Raw genomic sequence first — 20362 nt, 5'->3', positions numbered from 1 at the left:
ATGGGTTGCACTGATCTTTGTAACCGCTTCCTCTACCTCCTGTAGTTACTGAGGACACCTACTGACAAAGTTTAGTTGCTCATCAGCTGAATTTTAGGTACAACTACATTTTTGCATGTAACTTCTAAAGTACAGCAGTTGTACTGAGCAAATCCCTGCAGTAGCTCACGAACAACGTGCTTTCTGAATTACTGTTCTGCTAAAACGGGCCTAGAGCACAGGGGGGCTGGCAGGCCCCACTCCCTCCATGCTGGCTACTGCTGACAGAAATCCCTCTCCCCTCTGTGCCTGTCCCAGCCGGTAACCCGGGGAGGGAACCAGCAAGAGCACGATGCCAGCAGAAAGAGCGAGCCTGGGGAAGGACTCAGGACGAGGGATGCGACAGGAGACCTCCAGGAATCAAGAGGGAGGAGTGATCACAGATGGATTAGAGAATTCGGGAGAAGGTGAGCATGCTTAGACCTCCCCTCGGGTGCCTCAGTCCAGGGCAGGCAGCAAAGGCCGCGGGCAGGGCCCGCAGACTGAGGGTGCAATAACCCAAAGACAGCACACGGAGGCCGAACTGCCAGAAATTAGTATTTCTGATTTTATTTTTAAGGCAAAAGACACGCAAAGGAGTGAGTCCACTTTTCCCAGTACATACCACAGCTTTCTATACTTCGATTTTACCGAGCCTAATCGGCAACACTTGCCCCCGCTCCGCCAGCGGCCGCAGGGCACCGTGCCCAGCCGGGCCGTACCGCCTCGGAGCCGCACCCGCTCCCCGCCAACGTGGCCTCGGTGGCGGGCAGCGAAAAGGAGCCGCCGCGGCGGGAACAAAACAGCTTGGCAGCGGTGGGATTCGAACCCACGCCATCGAAATGACTGGAGCCTAAATCCAGCGCCTTAGACCACTCGGCCACGCTACCGCCTGCGTACTGCGCCGCCCGCCAGGCCTCTTTCAGGGAAGCTAGCACCGCACGCTGCGCACCTGTCCTTCGGCTACCACAATGCCCCCCGGCGCGGCCAGCCGGCGCGCTCCCTCCCCGGGAAACGCAACTACTCCAACGGGCACGGCCTCTTCGTTCTCCGGCGCAGCGCTCCGCGGCCGCGTCTGCCGGCGACGCCGCCGGGGCCCTCTCCCCGCCACGGGCTCCGCGAGCTCCCCGCCACGTGAGCGCGCCCGACAGGTGGCGCCGCTACCGCGCGCCCGGCGCCGGCTGCACACGTGGCCTGGGCGTCTCCCGCGCTGAGCCGGGACGCGCGGCGGCCGCCGGCCGGGGTGGCCGAGGCGCGGCCCTGTCTCCCTCCGCGGGGACCCAGGCCTGGGCCGCCTCTGCCCCCAGGGCACCGGCTGCTGGGTTGGGCTCGGTCGTGTCGGGCACTTTGTCTGCGTTTTAGGAGAGCGCGGATCCGCTACCCCAGGGATGTCCCTGCGGTGGCCAGGCAGGGACGAGGGCAGCCCCTCGCAGCCGCCACAGCAGGTCCGCGCGCAGCTCCCGGGCAGGAAGAGGGGCCTGCCTCCCCCCTGCCCCACGAACAGGAGCCCCCCCGCCTTCCTCCCAGCTTCCCTGGGGCAGACAGCAGCCTCCGGCCCCAGAGCTGGCAGCAGCGGTGACCTTCCCGGCCAGCCGCGGGCTGGGCACCCCCGTGTGTCTTCAGCCGAACCGTTCCCACCCGAACGGGAGGAGGCCCCGCCTGCCGTTACCGCGGTGCTGCTCCACAGGGAGCTGCGGGGGCTGGGACAAGGTGCGGCTGATGGCCAGGGCTGCCCGCACGCAGCTCGTGTCGGTGCCTGCCGAGCTGGGGCGTGCTGTAAGCGGGCGCTTTTCCTGTCCACCTCAATGAGGGAGCTGGGTTTGGCAACCAGAGCCAGATTCAAGCCATCACTGTGAGTAGGAAGACAAATTCTTTTATTCTGGGAGGCCTCCAGGAGGAATCTGTGTAGTTACTTTGTGGACGGAACTAAAAAGATCAAGACTAAATATTGTGCAATTGAAACAATACAGAGAAATTCTGCCTACCGCTGCAGTGCTTCCCATAGGAAGTCACGCGCTGGTGCTCCAGGAGGTTGTGTGCTGCACGTTAGGTACACCTGCTGTACAGCTGAACCCCCCTGCGCCTTGCAGGGGGCTGGACTGGATGACCTTTGAAGGTCTGTTCCAACCCTAACCACTCTATGATTCTAAGTCAGGTTTATGACAACGGGATTTACCTTGTAAGAAGGGACTGGCATAGGAGTACGTAGGCACAAATTGTCACAGGATTTCTTGATTTACAGGCAATTTTTCATCTGTATTTTCAAATGAATGCAGAACAAAATTGCTCTGAAAGTTAGTATTGTCTGGGGTATGCGTTCCTTTTCCTTTCAAAAACTGCAGTTCCCTAGAACAGCTGTTTATAAATGGAGCCTCATTTAACACGAGCATACTAGAACTTTACAAGCTTCAGTGCTCTTGGAAAAATATATATGCATTGCTGAGCATACTAAATGAAAAAAAAATGTACTAGACTTGCAGGTCACTAATTTCCAATGTTTCCCTTTTAAATTTAATTTTTAATATTTTCAAACAAAAAAAAAAGTGAATCAGACTCCTCCAGTGTTGAGGACACAATAGGTAACATCCAGTTTTAGTTTTCTATTTAGAAGATGCAGCATGTCTGGGCTGATACCTAATTTCATCAAACACTTTTTCATCATCACTGATTGTTCTTTTAAGAAAATGTTATAGAGGAGAGAAGCCCTAGACTTAAACCTGAAAATAAGTACACCCTTGCATCCGGGTACTAGATCTGCCTTAGTTTAAAACATGAGAAACACTTAGCTTGAGACAGTATAACCTGTGTTCGTGTAGAGCAATACACTCCGTGAGATTATATAGCATAATACAGCCGTGTGCCACTGGCTCCCTTTCAGTCCAAAATGCTGCTGCGTATTTGCACGAATTTAAAGCTGTTCAGTTGTGCTCATATATCACACTGGTTACGGTATTCCACCATTATCAGTAGCTTACGATAGCAGGTGGTGATTTTTTTAACCGTTACCACCACATTTTCATGCAGTGGGAACCAGACATCTGGCTTCCGCCAGGCCTTCAGAATTAATTTGATGAGTCTGCCCCCTTCCCAGGCGCTGCTGTGAGGCATCCCGACAGGAGCCTTGCTGGGTGCAGCTCTCCACAGGGCTGCCTGCAGAACGAGAAATGGTGTGACGTGCATTCTGGTGCTGCTGGGGCAAAACCGCTCCGTTTTTGATAGCAGTTAATATTTACAGCAATGATTTGCAGCTGGGAGATGAATAGGACCTCATATGTTTTCTGCACAATCCCCAAACGTTGTAAATGTGTTTAATTTGAGCTTAAACTCTGCAGGACTTTGAGGCAGCATTAAATGAGGGCTCAGTCAAGCCTCCACTTTACGTTCTCAGACGAGGGCTGCGCTCTCAGCACAGTGCTGGAAATTGCTGCCAAAATTACAGGTATCCTCACATCACAGACAGCATTCCTGCACACGTGTGCTGCTCCCTCCAGTCCCCGAGCTAAGATACAGTTTAATTTATGTAAGTTATGGTGGTGGCAGGCGGGTGTTCCTGGCAGAGAGTCACAGCATCTGCTCTGTGTGTTTTTAATTAAATATTAATAATCTTCCTCCTGAAGATTATCTCAGCACTAGTGTCGCAGCAGCGTTTCTCTCGGTGTTGCCTTCCTCTTGGGAGAGTGCGGGAATTGTGCGTTCTTCTGTCTGCGATGCTCCAGGAGACCATCTGTCTGTCATGAAGGATGTACCCGGGTCTTCTGCCTTGGTTTTGTAACCCCTACTTACGGTGAAAAGCACTAATGAGGATTATTTACATGAATACAAGGTTCAAGACAGTAAAAGGGGCAGACTCTTTGCAAGCTGCCAAGTAATGCAATTAAGCCAGAACCTATTTACATTAATTTCCATGTAACCCATGAAAGGATAACTTTTAAATTTTCCACTAATTCTAGCTTGAGGAAAAGCTTAAACATGGGCATTTTCAACCCAGAAAGCCAGTGTTTTAAGAAGAAAACAAATGTGGGTGATTTGAGGAAATCTGAAGCCTTTGGAACTTGAAGTCTGGTGTTTACTTTTGGCATTTCTCATGGGGAAACGGAGCGCTGTGAGATTTAACGTAGCCGAGAAGGCCAACCTGAGGCGCATGGAGGCCCCATAGGCACCACGGCCTGCGTCTGCTCCCTGCCTTCCCCCGGGGCTGGGGTCCTTGGGGGGGTGCCGTGCGGTGGGAGCACCTGTCCCGGGAAACCCGCCTTTCAGCTCCAAACCCAGAGGAAGCAGAAACGAAAGGGAACGCGGATGCTGCTTCCCCCGAGCAGTTCTCAGACCTGGCTTCACGGGGTTTGCAGCACAGCCGCTTTCCCTCCTACTCCCTCCCGTCTCTAACACTCAGCAGTGCTAATCGGGGGTTTTCTCCTCGAATTTTCTGCGTTTTTCTCACGGGAATGAAGTAGCTCCTCCACGGCGTGCGTGCCCGGCCCGGCAGGCGAGCGGGAGGCACCGCCTCTGCGCGCGGTGGGCGGGAAGGCGGCGCCGGGCGGCAGCGCGGGAGGTGAGGGGCGGCCCCGCCGCCCGCCTCCCCTCAGCAGGGCGGCTGCGCGCCCGCCTGCCCTGGGCCGGGCGGCGGGATCGCGGTGCACCGGGGAAGGGCGGCGGGTCTGGGCTGCGCTAACCCGGTAGGTGGTTTCGCGGTGCGGGGGCCGGCACCGGCGGGGGGATCGGGCCCGCGGGAGCTGTCGCCAGGCTGCTCGCGGGGCGAAGTGCGAGGGGCGGAATGGGCGTTTTTAATTGCGGAAAATGGTGAGCAGCTTGGCGGTTTGAGCCCGTAAAAGGCCGGCGGCCAAGCCGGGAGCTTCTGCGGTCACCTAAAAATAACCTGATATTTTTGTGTTGGGCAACACTCCTGCGCTCACGCCTGGAGATAATATTTCCATCCAGACATATTTGGGGACGGTGTAATTAATTTTAGGGGCACGCCCAGTCTGAAAGTCCCGGAATCCTGTTTCTGCCCGTGGAAGAGCCCGGGCGGAGAGCGGCGCTGGTGCGGGCGGCGGGCCCGGGGCCGGGGGGACCGGCAGGGCCGCGCGTATCCGGAGAGTTTGTCAAACGCCCTCAATACGCCTAAAGCATGCGGCTGATTAGCAATGTGGAGTACTGAGCAAATGCCTACGAAAAGTAGGTGATAGTTAGCTGTCCAGTGTATTTAAAGCACAGAGCTGTTAATGGCAATGGAAGGACATTTTAAAGTTACTTTGAAAGTTCCCTTTTTTTTTTTTGGCCTTCTATACTTTTGTGTTTTGGCTACCGCTAACGTAGAGTTCGTTTGTGGGTTTGGCAGAAGGGTGGACTTCACTCAGAGGGTTGTTTCTGTGCTTTACTGCTTGCAGCCCTAAAAGCCGTGTGTGCCTTTGAAGCCGCGGTGTTTCCTTGCACAGGGTTTTGAGTCTCCAATGCTTCGTGCCCTGAGCTGGCGTGGACAAGCTCTCCCATTCGCTTGATGAATTTTGCATCGTGGCTCTCTAACACTCTGGCTAACGCAATGCGTTATCCCAGCTGTGCTTGCAGACAGTCAAGATGTGATTTATGCCGTGGTGTTTGCAGGAGTGACACACTGGGTCTTGTACTTGGTAAGAGTAGGTCTGTCAAAGGCAGCCAGTGAGTTGAAACATTTCTGGGTTTTTTAATCTTGTTTTTTATCAGAGCTGTTGCCTTGACCCACTAAACCTGTTTTCTTGCCTGCATGCGCTCCAGATGAGAATAGACATTTGCTTCACAGGTTGGTTGGGTGTTTGGAAAGTGCAGTAGTTCTGTGATGTGCTACAGGACATTAGTGTAGCAGTGGGGTTGTTCTGGACCATGTTAGGTAGCTTTGTAGTTCGTTAAGATGATAACAATACCTTGAAAGGTGCACAGCTGGTATAGTTGCATAGGCTAAATTTCAAATCTGTATTTTAAAATAATGTGAAAAAAAGCAATTTCTTTCTTAAAATAAAAAACTGCTTGTTACTGTTACGGGTATCCTGCTGGATGGCTTTAGCTGATGTGATATTAAACCAAAAGGGATTTAGTATTATACCAGGGAGAGGGAGGTCGTTCTTGCTTTAATGCTTCTCTACCTGAGAAGATGGGACTTCCTCTGTTCTAGGGCAGTTCCTGTTCCTCTGTCACGTGCTGTAATGATACAGAGGGCTGTGTCTGACCTGAAACAGCCACTAAAAAGTGCTCCAGTTGTCCCTTCTTTTACGGGCTAGAGTAGAGCATTCCCCACTCAGCTCTTTGGGGTGAATTAAGGTGAGTTTCAATCCTGAGGTGGCTGTGGGATCTTTCTCAAGGGTCCTGCCAAACCAGGAGTGCTTTGTAACAACAGACACCCTACAAGAAAAAAATTGTGGTTTATGAGCCCTGTGATGTGAATTTTCCCCTCTGTTTATCTGTGTTTGCATATGCACTGTGCTCAGCAACACAGTGGATTGTCCTTGCCACTCACTTGCCCCTCCTGGTGTGTGGCTCTGGGATATCAAGGCAAGAGAAAAAGAAAAATACTTCAGACAGGCATTGGAAAAGCCCTAAAATTATGGAAACTTGAGCGGATTTAATAACTGACTATATTTTAGATTATCTTCATTTTTAATCACATAGTACAAGGTTGATTAAAAAATTTGAATAAATTTTCAAAGTAGATTGGAGTGAGTAGTTTAAATTACAGATTGTGTGTGGTAATACAGGCTTGCAGGCTAGGTTCCGTGCAGTCTGTCTCTCTTTGCTACTTAGCCCTAGGAAAGCTTCTCTAATGGATTTTAAAGACTAAATGATGAAGATGTAGCAGCAATAGAAGCAGGGGTCCCTAGGCAGTACGGCTTTATGCCATGATACAAAGGCTTGGAATATAAGAATTGGGATGAAGTTCAGGCTTTTTCATAGGGCTTTTGGACAAATAAGCTGTGAGGTTTAGAGCAGTGTTTGTGGACTTCAAAGTTTGCTTACTGAATTCTGTTTTAAAGAGCATGTTATGTGAGAATTGTTTTCAGTAAATACACTTCCAAAATAAACACCGCAAGTCCTTTACAGGAAGTATGGTTCCAAGAAAAACTGACAGTTTTGTAAATGCTGTTAGCTTTAAATACTAAGTGGTTTATGTGATGATGTTCCATTTACATAGCAAGTCACAGAAGTCATTAACGTTTGCAATCAGTGCTACATAAACCTGCATTCCTTTTGCTGCTGCTTCTTCAACTGTCTCAGACCTGACGGATCTGCCTATGTGTATTTGACGGCAGTAGCAGAGACGAGTGCAGAACAGCAGTTGTGGGGAATGAAGCTAGTCCAGTGCTGCAGTACATCCTGGAGTTAGTCCCATACTTGAACGTTGTTTTACATCTGTTATTTTTGTGTGCTGACAAGCAGTAGAGGTTACTGTTCTCAAATACTTGTTAGACTCTAGTAAGACGATAGCAGTAAAAATAGTAGTGGCAACTGAGGATACCTTCCCCTTCCAGTTAAGTGCTACTGCCTCTTTACAGAAATGACAGCTCTCACGTGGTCTTTGCTAGAAGAGCAGATTATACGAATGCTCCAAAGCTGCTTCAGTGCAAAGTCAGATGAGTTGGCTTAGACCTCCTTCAGTAGTGGTTTACTGTAGCTGATGATACCTGTATTGCTACCTGAGCTGTGGGAATGCTACCTCCATCAGAAAGACAGCAATCGAAAACACCGTGTTGCTGGTGAAAGCTGCCATATGTTACAGCACTGTTTCTGTGGTGACCGTCTCAGTAGCTGTGGTCTAATATCTGTGGCTATGAATACTGCTGTAGGAGTGTATTTATCTGGTACTATTTCATGGAGAAAGAAGGTTGAATGTGCACAGAGCTGAAGAACAACAGTGAAGCAAAGCTGAAAATCTTGTTTTATACTTGTCTTTTTAGGCTAGCTGTGTGAAAATCCCTGATTTAGCTGGTTAGGTGAGGTTGCTCAAGAGCTAAGCAATTGATGGGACACTTAGGGGTGTCTGCTTTAAGTTGCGTGCTGTTCCATAGCCAGCATCAGGGCCAAATTTTGAAAATTCCAACTAATAATCTATTTTGTAGCTGGAGGTATTTTCAAATTATCTGTGCAGACTTCCACCTCTTCCAAGGGCTTTGATCATTCCTACATCTCATTTTTCTAGATTGTAAAACACATGATACTTCTGTTGGATGTTGGAAGGAAGGGTGATAATTATATAATATTGTGAACAAATCAAGTGCAATATTCTGTAAGCTTAAATCATTGTTTTCAGGGCTTTGGGACCAAAAAGATTTTAAGCTATATGTGATGTGGGGTGAAACAAATCAAGATAGGCTGTTTTGTGTAGTCTACTTCTGCCCTCTAATCAAGAACAAAACAGGAAGACCTGGCTGTAGTACACTCACGGTCCCCGTCTGAAGAGCCAGCAAAATGCACTGCACGAGACTTGCCAGCAAATATTTGTTTAAATCTATGTGAAGATTTGGGTGATTATTTTGCATTCATCTAGCCCCTTCCTGTTTTTCATGCAGCAGAGCAATGTGAATGTTGATCAAAGCTAAAATGAGGAGAAAATATTCCCATTAATTTGAGCAGACCTGGAAGTTTGTGTTTGTGCTACTGGTTTCTGACTCTTCAAAGAAAATACCCTTAAGCACTGATGGTGGCTTAAGAGTCATAGTGTGGTTTGTAAATCTGCTTTATTATTTTTAAGGAGAAAAATGTACAGTAAAATCAAGCAGTAGCCCAGTCCCTTGTGTGTCTGTTTCTTTCCAGCCTTCCCCTGGGTGAGCCTATGCTGGCTTTTTGTTCTGATCAGAAAAGCACTTCTGAATCGACTCTCCTGATCATCTCAGCTCATTGCACTTTGGTTCACGTTGAAAAGCAATCTCAGAGCTTGCAAACTAAACTCATCGTGCATGAAACTTAACTGGAGAACATGGCGCAGCTGCTGGTGGTATCCACTCCCTGAGACCAGACTGGAGTTAGGCTGAAGCAAATCATCAAGAGGCAGATGACGAGGATGTCAGACCCTCAGCACGACAGCGCTGCTCCACAGGCCTGCCTCCAGCTCACTACAGTGTTTGTGGTGTGGAGGAAGCTGTGCTGTGCTGATGCCCACTGGGTCCTTGCCCACGCGTGTTATTCTCCTGGTGGGTTTTAATGAGTCGAGGTGTTCTTTGCTGCCAGCTTGGTTGTGATCAGATTTGCTGATTGACCTCAGCATCGAATAAAAATGCAACAGGAAACAGTGGAGTGACCTGGAAAGCTCCAAGCAGGATCCAGATATAGGGGAATCAGTTGTGTGCTGTTGTACTCTCAACAGAAGAAACAATTGACAAAAGTGTGTGGCAGAATGGTCATTTCATTTCAGCCTGTGTATGCTCTTTAATGTTCTCTTGAGCTTCTGATGTGATTGGGTATTAAAGTCATTACAGAAAGTCGTTAAATTTGGCAAAGACAGGTGTTAGAGACTTCAGGAAATTACTCTGAAACCTGGAGTTAGTGCAATTAATGAGAACAGAGTTTCTGCAAATGTGAACTATCAGCAATCAGAAAAACATGCGAATAGGGATGGATTATTGTTCTGTAAGGTTTCTTTGCTCTTTGAAGCAGCTGGTGTTAGATGAATCGTGGAACTGTTCCACTCTGGCTGTTCGTACCTTCCTCAATAGCTAGAACCCTCCGTAGACGTGTACTTGGTCTCACGTGAGCCCACTTGAATGGGCTCGGAAGGAAAAGCCTAAGAGTTCAGAGGAAGGAAGTAGCTTTAAGTGCAAGAGTATCCGGGAAATAGCCTGGCAGTGTGGAACAGGAGCCTGAGCTGTAGAGAAGCACTGTGAAGCAGAGGCACCACACTGGACGGGAGGCAGGGATGCGGCAGGTAACACCAGTTTCCTGCCCAGGCATGTCTCCCTAGCCTTGGCAGCGTGTGTTATATACGATGGACTAAAATGAGCCCCTGCACAGAAGGTGCTGTGTTACTCTGTTCCAGCAATGTCGCAGCCCTGTCAGCTGCCCTCTTATGTTTAAGGCCTCCTTGCTGAAGCTGTGTTGTGGGGTGGAAGGGGGAGACTTTGTAGGACCAGAAACTGGTAAACTCTTCTATCTGAAAGCCGGTCTTGATGTCCTGTCACTGGTGGCTCTGGACCGTGAAATGTGGAAGAATGGAAGCTGTTTGCATCTGTATGGTTTGTAATGTGTGAAAGATGCAATACTCTCCTTCTGTAGCTTGGGGCTGTAGGAGTTTATTTCTGTTTGAGTTCTGCTGAATCATCACAAACTGGTTCTTGGGTGGAGGCTGCTGGGAATGTTCCTGTTGTAAGGTCTCCAGGGGTGGAACTCAAGCTCCAGGAAAAATACTTCCATGATTCACCTATCTTTTTTTAATAACACTTGTTTATTGGAGCAGTCAGGCACTGCGGTGTCTGTGCTCTGCCTCCCTGAAACTGATTTGGAAGAGCTATGGTAAGACAGGAGACTTTGCAGAGCTGCAGTTTTGATACCTATGTGGAACTCCCCGTATTGTTTACTCTAACATTGTTTAATGTGTCAGAATGCCTCAGTGAAATACTTAACTAGAATGTCACCTTCTGGGCTTAGAAATAGTTTATCAGTTTTTAATAAAAACCCATGACGTGTCTGCCTTACACTGTTGCCTTTCCTTCCAATTTGCTTAGTTTACTTTGGATCTAGGACCCAGAAGAAGCCAAACCTATTCTGTTCTCTCGGGATCCAGGAAACACTAGAAAGTTGAAATAACTAGTGACAAAACCAAGCTTTCTAACCACTTTGAAAAAGAACTACTAACCAGGGAAAATACTTCTTTTCCTTTAAGCTGTATGAATTAAGGTGAACACAACTTAAGCACATGACTTGATGCTGTTGTGCAGATTGCTATATCTGCTGTCTTTGGAGCTGGAAGAGGATTTAGATCACACAAGACTGGTCCAAAGTGAAATCCCTTCACAGAGTGTAAAAGACAAAAGATTGAAGTACCCGTTACACGTACCTTTGTCTCTCTGGTCTGCTACTGAGTGCACTTGGGGAGCAGCAGTGGAATGGCAGGCCTCCTGTCTTGGCCTCTTCTGTACTTTGTCCTTCCGAGGACATCGTGGGTAGCCTGGGCAGCGTGCTTTGGACTTTGAGCAGCATGTTTTGCTCTGTGGACTGTTGGCTGTGAACTAAAAAACAACTTAAATCTTGGCAGTGGTGGGACAGTTTTCTGTATTGTCCCAGTAATAGTCTCTAACTCCTTTGGCTGTTAATTTTGTATGCTTCTTCCTTGAGAAGACTTGTCCTGAAAAAATTTGAAAACCTGACTATGGTGTTCAAGGTAAAACTCCCTCGGGTTTCTAGGACCAGTGTTGTGAAACTCAGCATTTCATATAAGGAAGAACAAATCGTTCGGAGGAGGAGATAGGAGCGTTTAACAAATGTCAGCCATAGGCAGCAGATGGTGATTTTAGTCTCTCAGATTTGATACTATTATTCTATGCTTGGTTATCTTATTTTCTCAATCTTTCAACAGTTTAAAAACTGAGTGCCTTCTGGAAACCCAGATCTAGCACTGAAGTGTTCAAAATCACGTGGGAACCATTTTTATAGAGCCATATGCAAATGATTTTTTTTTTCTGCCAGTGTGCTGACATCAGTTTCATACGTTGTTTGTTCTTTCAATAACAACACATTCTTTTTTCTCTCCCACCCAGCTTCTCTCCTCCGTTTTCATGTGCGTTGGAATAGTGGCAATCATTGCAGGACTTAAACTGACCTTCCACAAAGATGGCAGACGAGGACCTTATTTTTCGTATGGAAGGGATTGATAATGCTAGATCAACTACAGCGAACTCTGGAAATTATCTTGATGGCGATAGTGATGATGAAGACAATTATTTTATCTGTCCAATTACTGATGATCCAGTTTCTAACAAGTCAACTAGTATCAAAGTTGACAATTATTATAGCAACTTAACAAAAACTGAACAGTACAGTTCAAGCTCTTCTCCTAGGAACTCTTTCAGTTTTAAGGTAAGTATTGACTCCAGCCTTCAATAAGGTTTTAGTTTTACTTACTTGGCATGAGAGATTCTCTAACTGCTTAATCTCTTGGAACGAACACTTTTCTATAAAAAAATACGTCTTTTTGTTACAGATTTGCAGTTAATTCCATTATGCCAATGGTCTGACAGTGCCATTGAATTGCTTACTATCCCTTTTAGTTCAGTGGGAGATCTTAATCTACAAAGGCAGCAGAGTCCAGGTGAACAATTCACTGCCGTTATGATCAAACTGTTAAAAATTTGAGAAATTTAAAAGATTATACTTCTTGTAATCTAAATCGCAGCCTGGCGGAAGATATTTTAGTATAGGTTTTGCCAAGCAGAGTTAACAATCCATAATATTTTTATTTGAACAAGTAAAATTGTAAGTGATAAAATTGTGATGATAAGTTTTCAGGTTATAGTTCCTTCTTACGGAACTTTTAACATGTTGACTGTTGATCTTGGGCATGAAGTGTCACACTGGCAGTAGTTCCTGACCGTGTATTCAAACGGTATCTGACCTTTTTAAAATAAGCAGCAATCACAGCATTGCAGAGAGGTCAAGGGGCTGTAGTTGGTGCTTCCTTGGCAGTGTGTCCTGTTCCACTCAGCTCCCGTTGCACAGATCAGGCCAGGCAAAGGGAGACGAGCCCATAGGCAATGGAGCCTCAAAAACACAAGTGATGTTTACTCTATATGTTAGATAGTCCAAATGTGCACAATTTGTGGTAAACTGGCATGTTTCTTAAATTTTGTTTAGACTAGGATTTAATGTGTTCTATTAACACATTTATTGTTATAAATATTAACATATTATTTGTTTCCTAGATACTCTAAAGTCTTGGTTATGGCTAATGCATGCATTATTCCTGAAGAGATACTAGATGGTTATTTCAGTTAGCTAACATATTAATTATCACATTAAAAGTGAAACTGTCTTGTCTGCAGTAAGATTTTTACCAAGGCTAGTTAATAGAAACTTTAAAAGGTACATATTGCTAAGGGGAAGAGCAAAAGTTTAATCTAGGCAAGGGGACAGATTTTAGTGTGTGCTGTGCTAAGCAAGTTAGGGCCTGATAGGGAACTTAGTCTTCATTTGTGTGTACATTTTAGCACGTACTAAACACTTGCCTCTGGGTTTGCAGAGTAAGTTTTGAGTCATGTGGCCTGAGATAAAACTGATAAGGACTTAACAAATTGCAATTATTTCTTCCTTCCTAAGCTATCAGGTTGCCTCTGCAGAACATACATGCCCATGCACTGGGCTCCACAATATCTAGTTTGGCATTTTAGCTCCTGTTGCAGATAAAATGCATTGGGTTGAGATGTGGAGCAAACAAGTCTCAGTCTGCTGCTTAAGCTGCAGAAATGGTGAATTCCAACACAGAGTGAAGCAGATAGCCAGGACTGGTAAGATCTTAAACCACCACTGCCTGGTCTGATCAGAGTCCACCTCTCAGACCCCAAAACTAATGGCAGTGTGGGCCACTGAGAATGAAATGCAGAGACAGGTAGAAGTGTTACTGTTAACCCTCTGCCTTTAAACAGGACTCAGTGATGTTTAGTTAGCTAATTATAGGTCAGACCCTCTTAATACATTTTCCAGTTAAAAAGTTGTGAACTTACATCAATGGATTTGTTCACAGACATTCTAAGAATGAATAAATTAGGAATATAAATTGAAGAGTGACTTTTAAGTGGAATTTTTTTTTTTAATTAACAAAGAGAGCAAAGACTCTTTGTCAATTGTTTGTCTTATCACATGTATTTTCCTACTCTTATGTTTCTCATGCATCCTTTAGAATGGCACACAGCATCGTTCTAAGCATGGCTCTGTGGTTGACCATAGTCGGGTAGGTTAAAAAGAAAACGTGAACATCATGTCTAATAGATGCATTAAGATTTTGTTTTGTTTTTCCTTTTATGACCTTTCTTTTGTTCATTGTTGTATTGTCTGGGAGAACTGCTTACCTCAGCACATGAAAGTCATCAAGTCAAAACTAAAAAAAAGATATCTGTTAAAGGAAGTAATAGCCATCTCTTGTTCTCTACCCTGAAATATAATTTATTTTAAAGCACATATCTGTAGTTGTTTCTTCACAGTGTTTTGTACTGTGGACAAAAATAGAATGGATGCAAGATATGTACTTAGGCTGTATGGCAGCCGTATGCCTCCAGGAGAAAAATTGCAGTGTTAGCAGCATTTCATGAACGTTTGTACATGAAGTCTAGCTTTTGTACAAAGCACCTCACAAGATCAAGCACAAGTAATTAATTTATTTAAATCATTACCTAGCATGGACACAGATCACCTTTTGGAGTGGGACCCTACTCAAGAATGATTTGACATAGATAATTGACCAAGCAGTTCTACTTTTTTCTGTCTCTCTATTTCTTTCATGTATTTTCAAGTATGGAAGTTCCCAGCTCTGTGTGAAATGTGTATTGTCACATGATCTGAGGCAACTTCATTTTCTTATGAAACGTGTAGGAAATCTTTCTCAGCATGTATTTTAAACTTGTTTTATTTATCGTAATATGGTGTTCATTTTGTGGTTTTATTGTCAAAGGGGAGCGTTTAAATAGTTTGCAAGATATGCAGATCTACAGCTGAAATAAAAATAAACGAACAATTTAGAAGTTCGGCTTTGTCAAAAACTTCCTTAATGTCATTACTGACACCAATTTACATTGTATTTTTTTAACATTTTGCCTGAGATTTAAATTCTGAAAGAAAAAACAAACAAAAAATGTTTTTAAAGTTCCTGTTTCTGCATACTTGAAATTCAGTCAGAGAGGCAGTAACAGAATCTCAGAGCTTGGTGTTTCTTTTCTGTCAGGACTGCAGAGGGGCCTTCTCTCCTGCTTACTTTGCAGGAGGCCTTTGGCACATCATAGGATCGTATCTCCAGTTCTCTTGGAACAGTACAATGTGGAAAGAGAGAGATCAAAATGTTAAGAGAAAGGATCGTAATTGGCTAGTAGAGAAAGACTGCTCCAGAAAACTCCTCTCATTTTTTTTACTGTTGACTTGGTGGAGATTAAAATAGCTACTTGTCTGGAATTGTTACAATAATCCATTTTTGCCTTTCTTATGCTGACTACAATTTAGGGGCATTGGGGTTTACAGAACTTTTTTTCTTCATCCATATTACTCTATCACTAATGGACTTTTTTATACTTGCACTGCCAGCATATCCTGTTAGTTACAAAAAGTTAAAATCAGAACAGTAGAAGTGAATTAATATCATCTAGGTGTTACTTACCACTATTTGCAGTGTATGTTAGAGATATTTGCAAATTGTATTTGGTATGTGCTAGACCAGATTATCTTCTCAGTAACTTTACGGCAGTGCAAATTGAACTGAAACCTGATGCTTTTTATTTCTGAACTGTGTTTCATTATCCTTGAAGCTATAAAATGTCAGACTGGTCTTCTGTACTGCTTGGTCCTTGCTCTGAAAAGTGCTTTGAGGGCCTGTGTAGTTGAACATCTTTGTAGCATTGGGATCCTGATGTGTTCTAGAAAATACCATTGTTGTGAGTTGCTGCTGATTGTAAGTACCCTGCCGGTTTGTAACTTCTTCAGGAAGCCTGGAAACATGCTATTGAGAAAGCTAAGCACATGCCTGATCCGTGGGCAGAATTTCATCTTGAGGACATTGAGACGGAGCAAGCCACTCGTTACAGGTCTGTGGGTTTCTCTGCTTTTAATGCTGATGTTAAACAGAATGTGCTGGTTTGTGCAAGGACTGTGTTTATGTAGTGCAGAATTTGTGTAATTACATGGCTGAAGAACTTTCAATAACTCCCAAAGTGAGTTTATCCTAACTGAATCTCCTAGGAATATGTAAATATTGCACATCATCAAAAAGTAAACCTTTCAGCAAACCAGTGTCACACTCTTTCTCTCTCCCACCTAGACAGTGCCTAGGAAACAAGACTGAAAAGTATTTTCTAGTTGATTTATTACTGCTGTAAACTTAATCTAATAAGGAAATGAATTCCAATAAAGAGGCAACATACTTAGTTTAAATAGTTTAGAAAAAAAAAAGCAGCATAGCACTCTGCCTTTCCCAAAATAGCAGTTTCACTATTGCCTGTCCATGCAGTATGCTGCATGTCACTGGAATTTAAATCGTTACAAAGCCCAGAATAGCTCAGCATGGTGTATGTGCTGAAACGAAGTTTGGCCCTTAAATTATTCTCAGTGCTTTCGCACAGGCTTTGCCAAAACGTTTACTCTACTGACATGGGTTTCTGGGTGGAAGGGGTAGGAGTTAGAGGCAAGATAATTACCACTTAGTGTCAGTGTTTGGGGAGGCCTCCCCTCCAGTCACGTAACAGTGTCACGCAGCGCTCTTCTTCCCCATAGACTGCATCTGTCCCTGGTCAGCCACACAGCCCTGAAATAGTTTGCATATTTAAAGATACAAATAAATGATAATGTTGATTTATGGCTACTGAAATACACTGTTAGAAACAAATGGCTCTGATATTCCTATTTCCACCTCTTTTATCTGCTGCAAACTGGGGTGATACAGAATATATAAGGGGGTTTATGGGTGTCACCATGCATGACGTACTTGGTGCAGGTTGGGGGTATGAGACTGGGAACAATCACGTGTTGGTGACTCAGCCCCTGTGGTTCTTAGTTTGCTTTTACTATGTTGGGAGTTAAGGGGGTGGGGAGAAACCACAGTTGTACTCTGTGTTATCACAGGGTTGTGCAGAAATGTGTTCCTCCCTTGGTGCAGTCAGTGTTGGGCAGTTCTTGACCCCGCTGCTTTTCACAGCCACAGCTGGTGCTGCATTCTGCTCACATCCTTCACAGTCCCGTGGAAGATCCCCAGCCAGAACCAGGTTTATGCAAGCTCAGAGTTGGGGAGAAAACCTGTCCAATGTGCAGGGCTTGGTAAGGCTCTTTCTGCCCCCAGTATACTGCCTAGGCATCACAGAGGGGATTTCATGTCAAAGCAGATAAAACCTAGTTTGTAGTCTTGCAAAAGTTTAGCTTCTCTAGCAGAAGCTGTTAATTGTCAATAGGATTCACTGTCTCTTCAAAGACCTATACATATTTCTTCTTTTCTGCCCAAAATAAGGAGGGCAGGAGTGTGGTGGGAAGACTAGAAGTTTTTGTGTTGGAGTGGCTGTAAGCACTTTTTAGCAGTTAGTTAGAGATAAGGAAGGATAAGTGCTGGGGATGGGAGGATTTGGGTTCCCTCTGCATTTTTCTAAGAGGCGCATCTCCTGATTTTGCAGGTACAATGCAGTTACTGGGAGCTGGGTTGAAGATGAAGTTCTCATCAAGATGGCTTCACAAGTAAGATGACACTGTCCTTCATGTTTATTAGCAGCCAAACTTGTCATTTCCTTCCTGTTACTGAACAGTAGCAGCAAGATGTTTTCCTCATGTTTTGAAGCCTCAGTGTCATTATTCTCTCCTAACTCTCATTTTCCTCAACTCATCCATTATGTTTTGGTGTCCTGACAGCCTTTTCTCCCCAGCGTAGAGTAGAACATGGAGCCAGCCTTTCCCCGCCAGCAGCATGAAGCATTTGTTCCTTTCCCAATGATCTTCCTCGCATCTCAGCCCTCCCAGCCCTCCCATTTCCTGCTGGCCTGATCTCGCTGCCTGGCAGTAGTCCTACTGTTTTGTGTGCTTCTAAATAATTTCTACTCTTAGGATGAAAACAGACTGAATTTTCTCTATGTGAGGATAGAAGCTACTGTTGCTTCCCAGTTAAATAATAGGGTTGGTGTCGCCTTGCTCTGTACTACTGACGTAATATCTGGCATCTGAGGAGGTGATGCTCTATTTGGCACATCCTGTATGGAATCCTAAATGCAGACAGCATGAGATCTGCAAAGCCAGCTTCTCTAAGCTGTCACAACAGAGCTGACTTCAGACTGGAGAGAGAATTTAAATAGCTTCTTTAAAAGACATGTCATGCCTGTTCCATGGGATTTTGATGGCGGGGGGGGGGGGGGGGGCGGGTGGGGTGTTGCGGCGCCTTATTCCCAGTGTCTTTTCACCAGATTCCTACCTACACTGCCAGTGGGTTTTCACTTTTCTTTGAGGAGACAGATATTTTATAAAGCCTATTTGAGAACTGCTTTCTAGAGGATACAAAGGGGGAATACATGGTTGTGTCTCTTACTGGTTAGAAATTAACTGTGGAAATGGCAATGCTGTTTTTTTGTTTTTTCCTTTCCCTAGCCTTTTGGCCGTGGAGCAATGCGAGAGTGTTTCAGAACGTAAGTATCTGCTGGCTTTATCTTTGTCAGTCTCCATGCAGTATTTTCTTCTGTGGTGACTGGAATTTCACTTAGGTGTGGTGGAAATTGTGTAAAGTGTGCCCTCCCAGTGGGGGGCACCAGTGCTGCTACTTGATTCTCAAAATGTACAGTTTGCTGTGGCACCAAGAAAGGCTCAGAGAACCATTGTTTGTTCCTGAGCAGAAGAAGAACTACTCAGTAGCCAGCATCCCCAGTGCTGGGGTACTCTAGATATTCCTTTTCATAGTCCTCCTCCCTCTTCAGACTGGCTTGGCATTGCTGGGGTCTCCAGCAATACCACTGCTGCCACAGTAGTGGATTTTTATACCTTTTTGCCATCTTCTCTGTTGAATTAAATTCTTAGGGGGTGAGGGGGGAGAAACTCTTTCCCCTTTGTGTCCCATATAAATGGATGAGGCTGCTCTAGGAAAGAAGACTGTCTGCTTTGAAATTCGTGATACATTAGGGTCGTTTTCCCCGTTTGACTTGAATGCTGGCATCTTCTGCAACCACTCGGTACCTGCTTAATCCATTTGTTGACAGCTGGCAGATTCTCTGTGGTCAAAGTCCTAAAGTCCTTTTCCATCTCCCCTTTTTTTCCTCCACTCTTGAGAGATCTGTGGATTGAAGATTTGTACATCAACAAAAGTTAAAAGCTACATCCTAAGAACAACTGTCGTGTGCAGTTTTCCTTCTGGGGTTGTGATGGGTACTAAGTAGTCACCCCTGTGTATTGAGAAGGCAGCAGTTTGCTCTTGTTATAGGAGAGAGTATTCTCATCTGAGTTAATATTTGAAAGCCCACTCCCTGTTAATTTCTGCACAAAATAATAATTGACATTAGAAGAGTGCGTTGAGGTGCCACCAGCCCTTCATACTCTGGGTTTGAGGGAAGTGGTGAGGGAAAGGAAATGAGAAAGAGAGGAAGTTCAGAGTAGGAGTAGCTGCAGTCAGACTAAACAGGCACTTTGGCATATCCCAGCCATTCATATGGAATGTTGCTTTTTCCCTTGCTCCCTACCTGTGCTTCACTTTTCAGCTAGGATATCTGACAAATGGCTGAGGGTAATGCTGATCTCAGGGCCTGACTCTGTCTGTACAGGCAAAGAAATGGGGAAGATTGAGTTAAAATTCTTGGTTTTCCCTTCATCAACAATTGATTTGTCTTTCAGGAAAAAGCTGTCCAACTTCTTACACACGCAGAACTGGAAAGGTGCCTATAATTATGTTGCCAAGCGATACATAGAGAGTGTGGGCAGGGATGTGTATTTTGAGGATGTCCGACTTCAGATGGAAGCAAAACTCTGGGGAGAAGAGTACAACCGGCACAAGCCACCAAAACAGGTACATGCAGAGATCTTGCTAAGCAAAAATGTGGTCTTGCTCTCCTATTAGATTAGTTTTCAAATTAATTTGGAGGGAATTACTTGTTCACATTCCATTACATTTAATTGTTTAGATTCTTCTGCCATACTGTGTTTTCCATTAAATGCTAGCTGATTTTTAATGAAGTAAATTCAGAAATTGCTTTATATTTCCAGAATTAGAGGCTGTGTGTTTGTGAGTGTCTGACTGGTCTCAGCTGTTGCCAGAAGACCAAAATAAAATGTTTGTATTCCTTTTCCTGATATTTGCCCAGCTGCTTTCGAGATAACCAAAGATGTCACAGAACTTATTGCCAGCAATAAGTCTCAGCAAGTGCTTAACTGTTAGTGCTCCTGGAAGGTGGATGCTGAAATCTTGTAAACTTATCTAAACACCTAATTAGCATTGATTTTTAAGAAGAGCTGGAAACCTAAATAACTTCATGAAGCTATTCAAGTACAGATTTCTGAGGGGCGGTCATGAATTTTCAAAAAAATGAAGATGCTGTGGCTTTGTTTCCTTTAGGTGGCTCAGTGACAATGCTAGCACGTTGTGTAAAGTGGAAAGCATTAAGGTGTATGAAACTCCCAGGTGGATGGATTGTCAGACTAGGCTCAGGGTGTCAAGAGAATTTGCCATCCTTCATGCTAGGGATGT

At 45.0% G+C, this 20362-nt stretch overlaps 1 protein-coding gene and 1 non-coding gene across 4 annotated transcripts in view; one reads left to right on the top strand and one right to left on the bottom strand.

Moving 5' to 3' along the window:
• Positions 1 to 826: 826 nt before the first annotated feature.
• Positions 827 to 908, bottom strand: TRNAL-UAG (transfer RNA leucine (anticodon UAG)). The gene has a single exon. It is a non-coding gene; the product is annotated as a tRNA-Leu (tRNA).
• Positions 909 to 4575: 3667 nt separating this feature from the next.
• The window catches only part of EEF2K (eukaryotic elongation factor 2 kinase), a 28172-nt gene continuing 12385 nt past the window's right edge, over positions 4576 to 20362 (top strand). Inside the window, exons 1-7 of one of the 3 annotated variants that reach the window (XM_086759733.1) lie at positions 4576 to 4691; positions 11730 to 12048; positions 13865 to 13915; positions 15652 to 15752; positions 17325 to 17385; positions 18283 to 18320; positions 19513 to 19684. In XM_086759733.1, coding sequence (XP_086615859.1) covers positions 11803 to 12048; positions 13865 to 13915; positions 15652 to 15752; positions 17325 to 17385; positions 18283 to 18320; positions 19513 to 19684 — 669 coding nt within the window. In that variant the 5' untranslated portion in view covers positions 4576 to 4691; positions 11730 to 11802. Of the gene's footprint in view, positions 4692 to 11729; positions 12049 to 13864; positions 13916 to 15651; positions 15753 to 17324; positions 17386 to 18282; positions 18321 to 19512; positions 19685 to 20362 lie in introns of those variants that run through there. The other 2 variants (XM_086759734.1, XM_086759735.1) reach the window with 2 other exon arrangements.

Source organism: Chlamydotis macqueenii, chromosome 15 (assembly GCF_036417535.1).
Source record: "Chlamydotis macqueenii isolate bChlMac1 chromosome 15, bChlMac1.mat, whole genome shotgun sequence".
Taxonomy (NCBI): domain Eukaryota; kingdom Metazoa; phylum Chordata; class Aves; order Otidiformes; family Otididae; genus Chlamydotis; species Chlamydotis macqueenii.
This window is presented reverse-complemented; position numbering and strand designations above follow the sequence as displayed.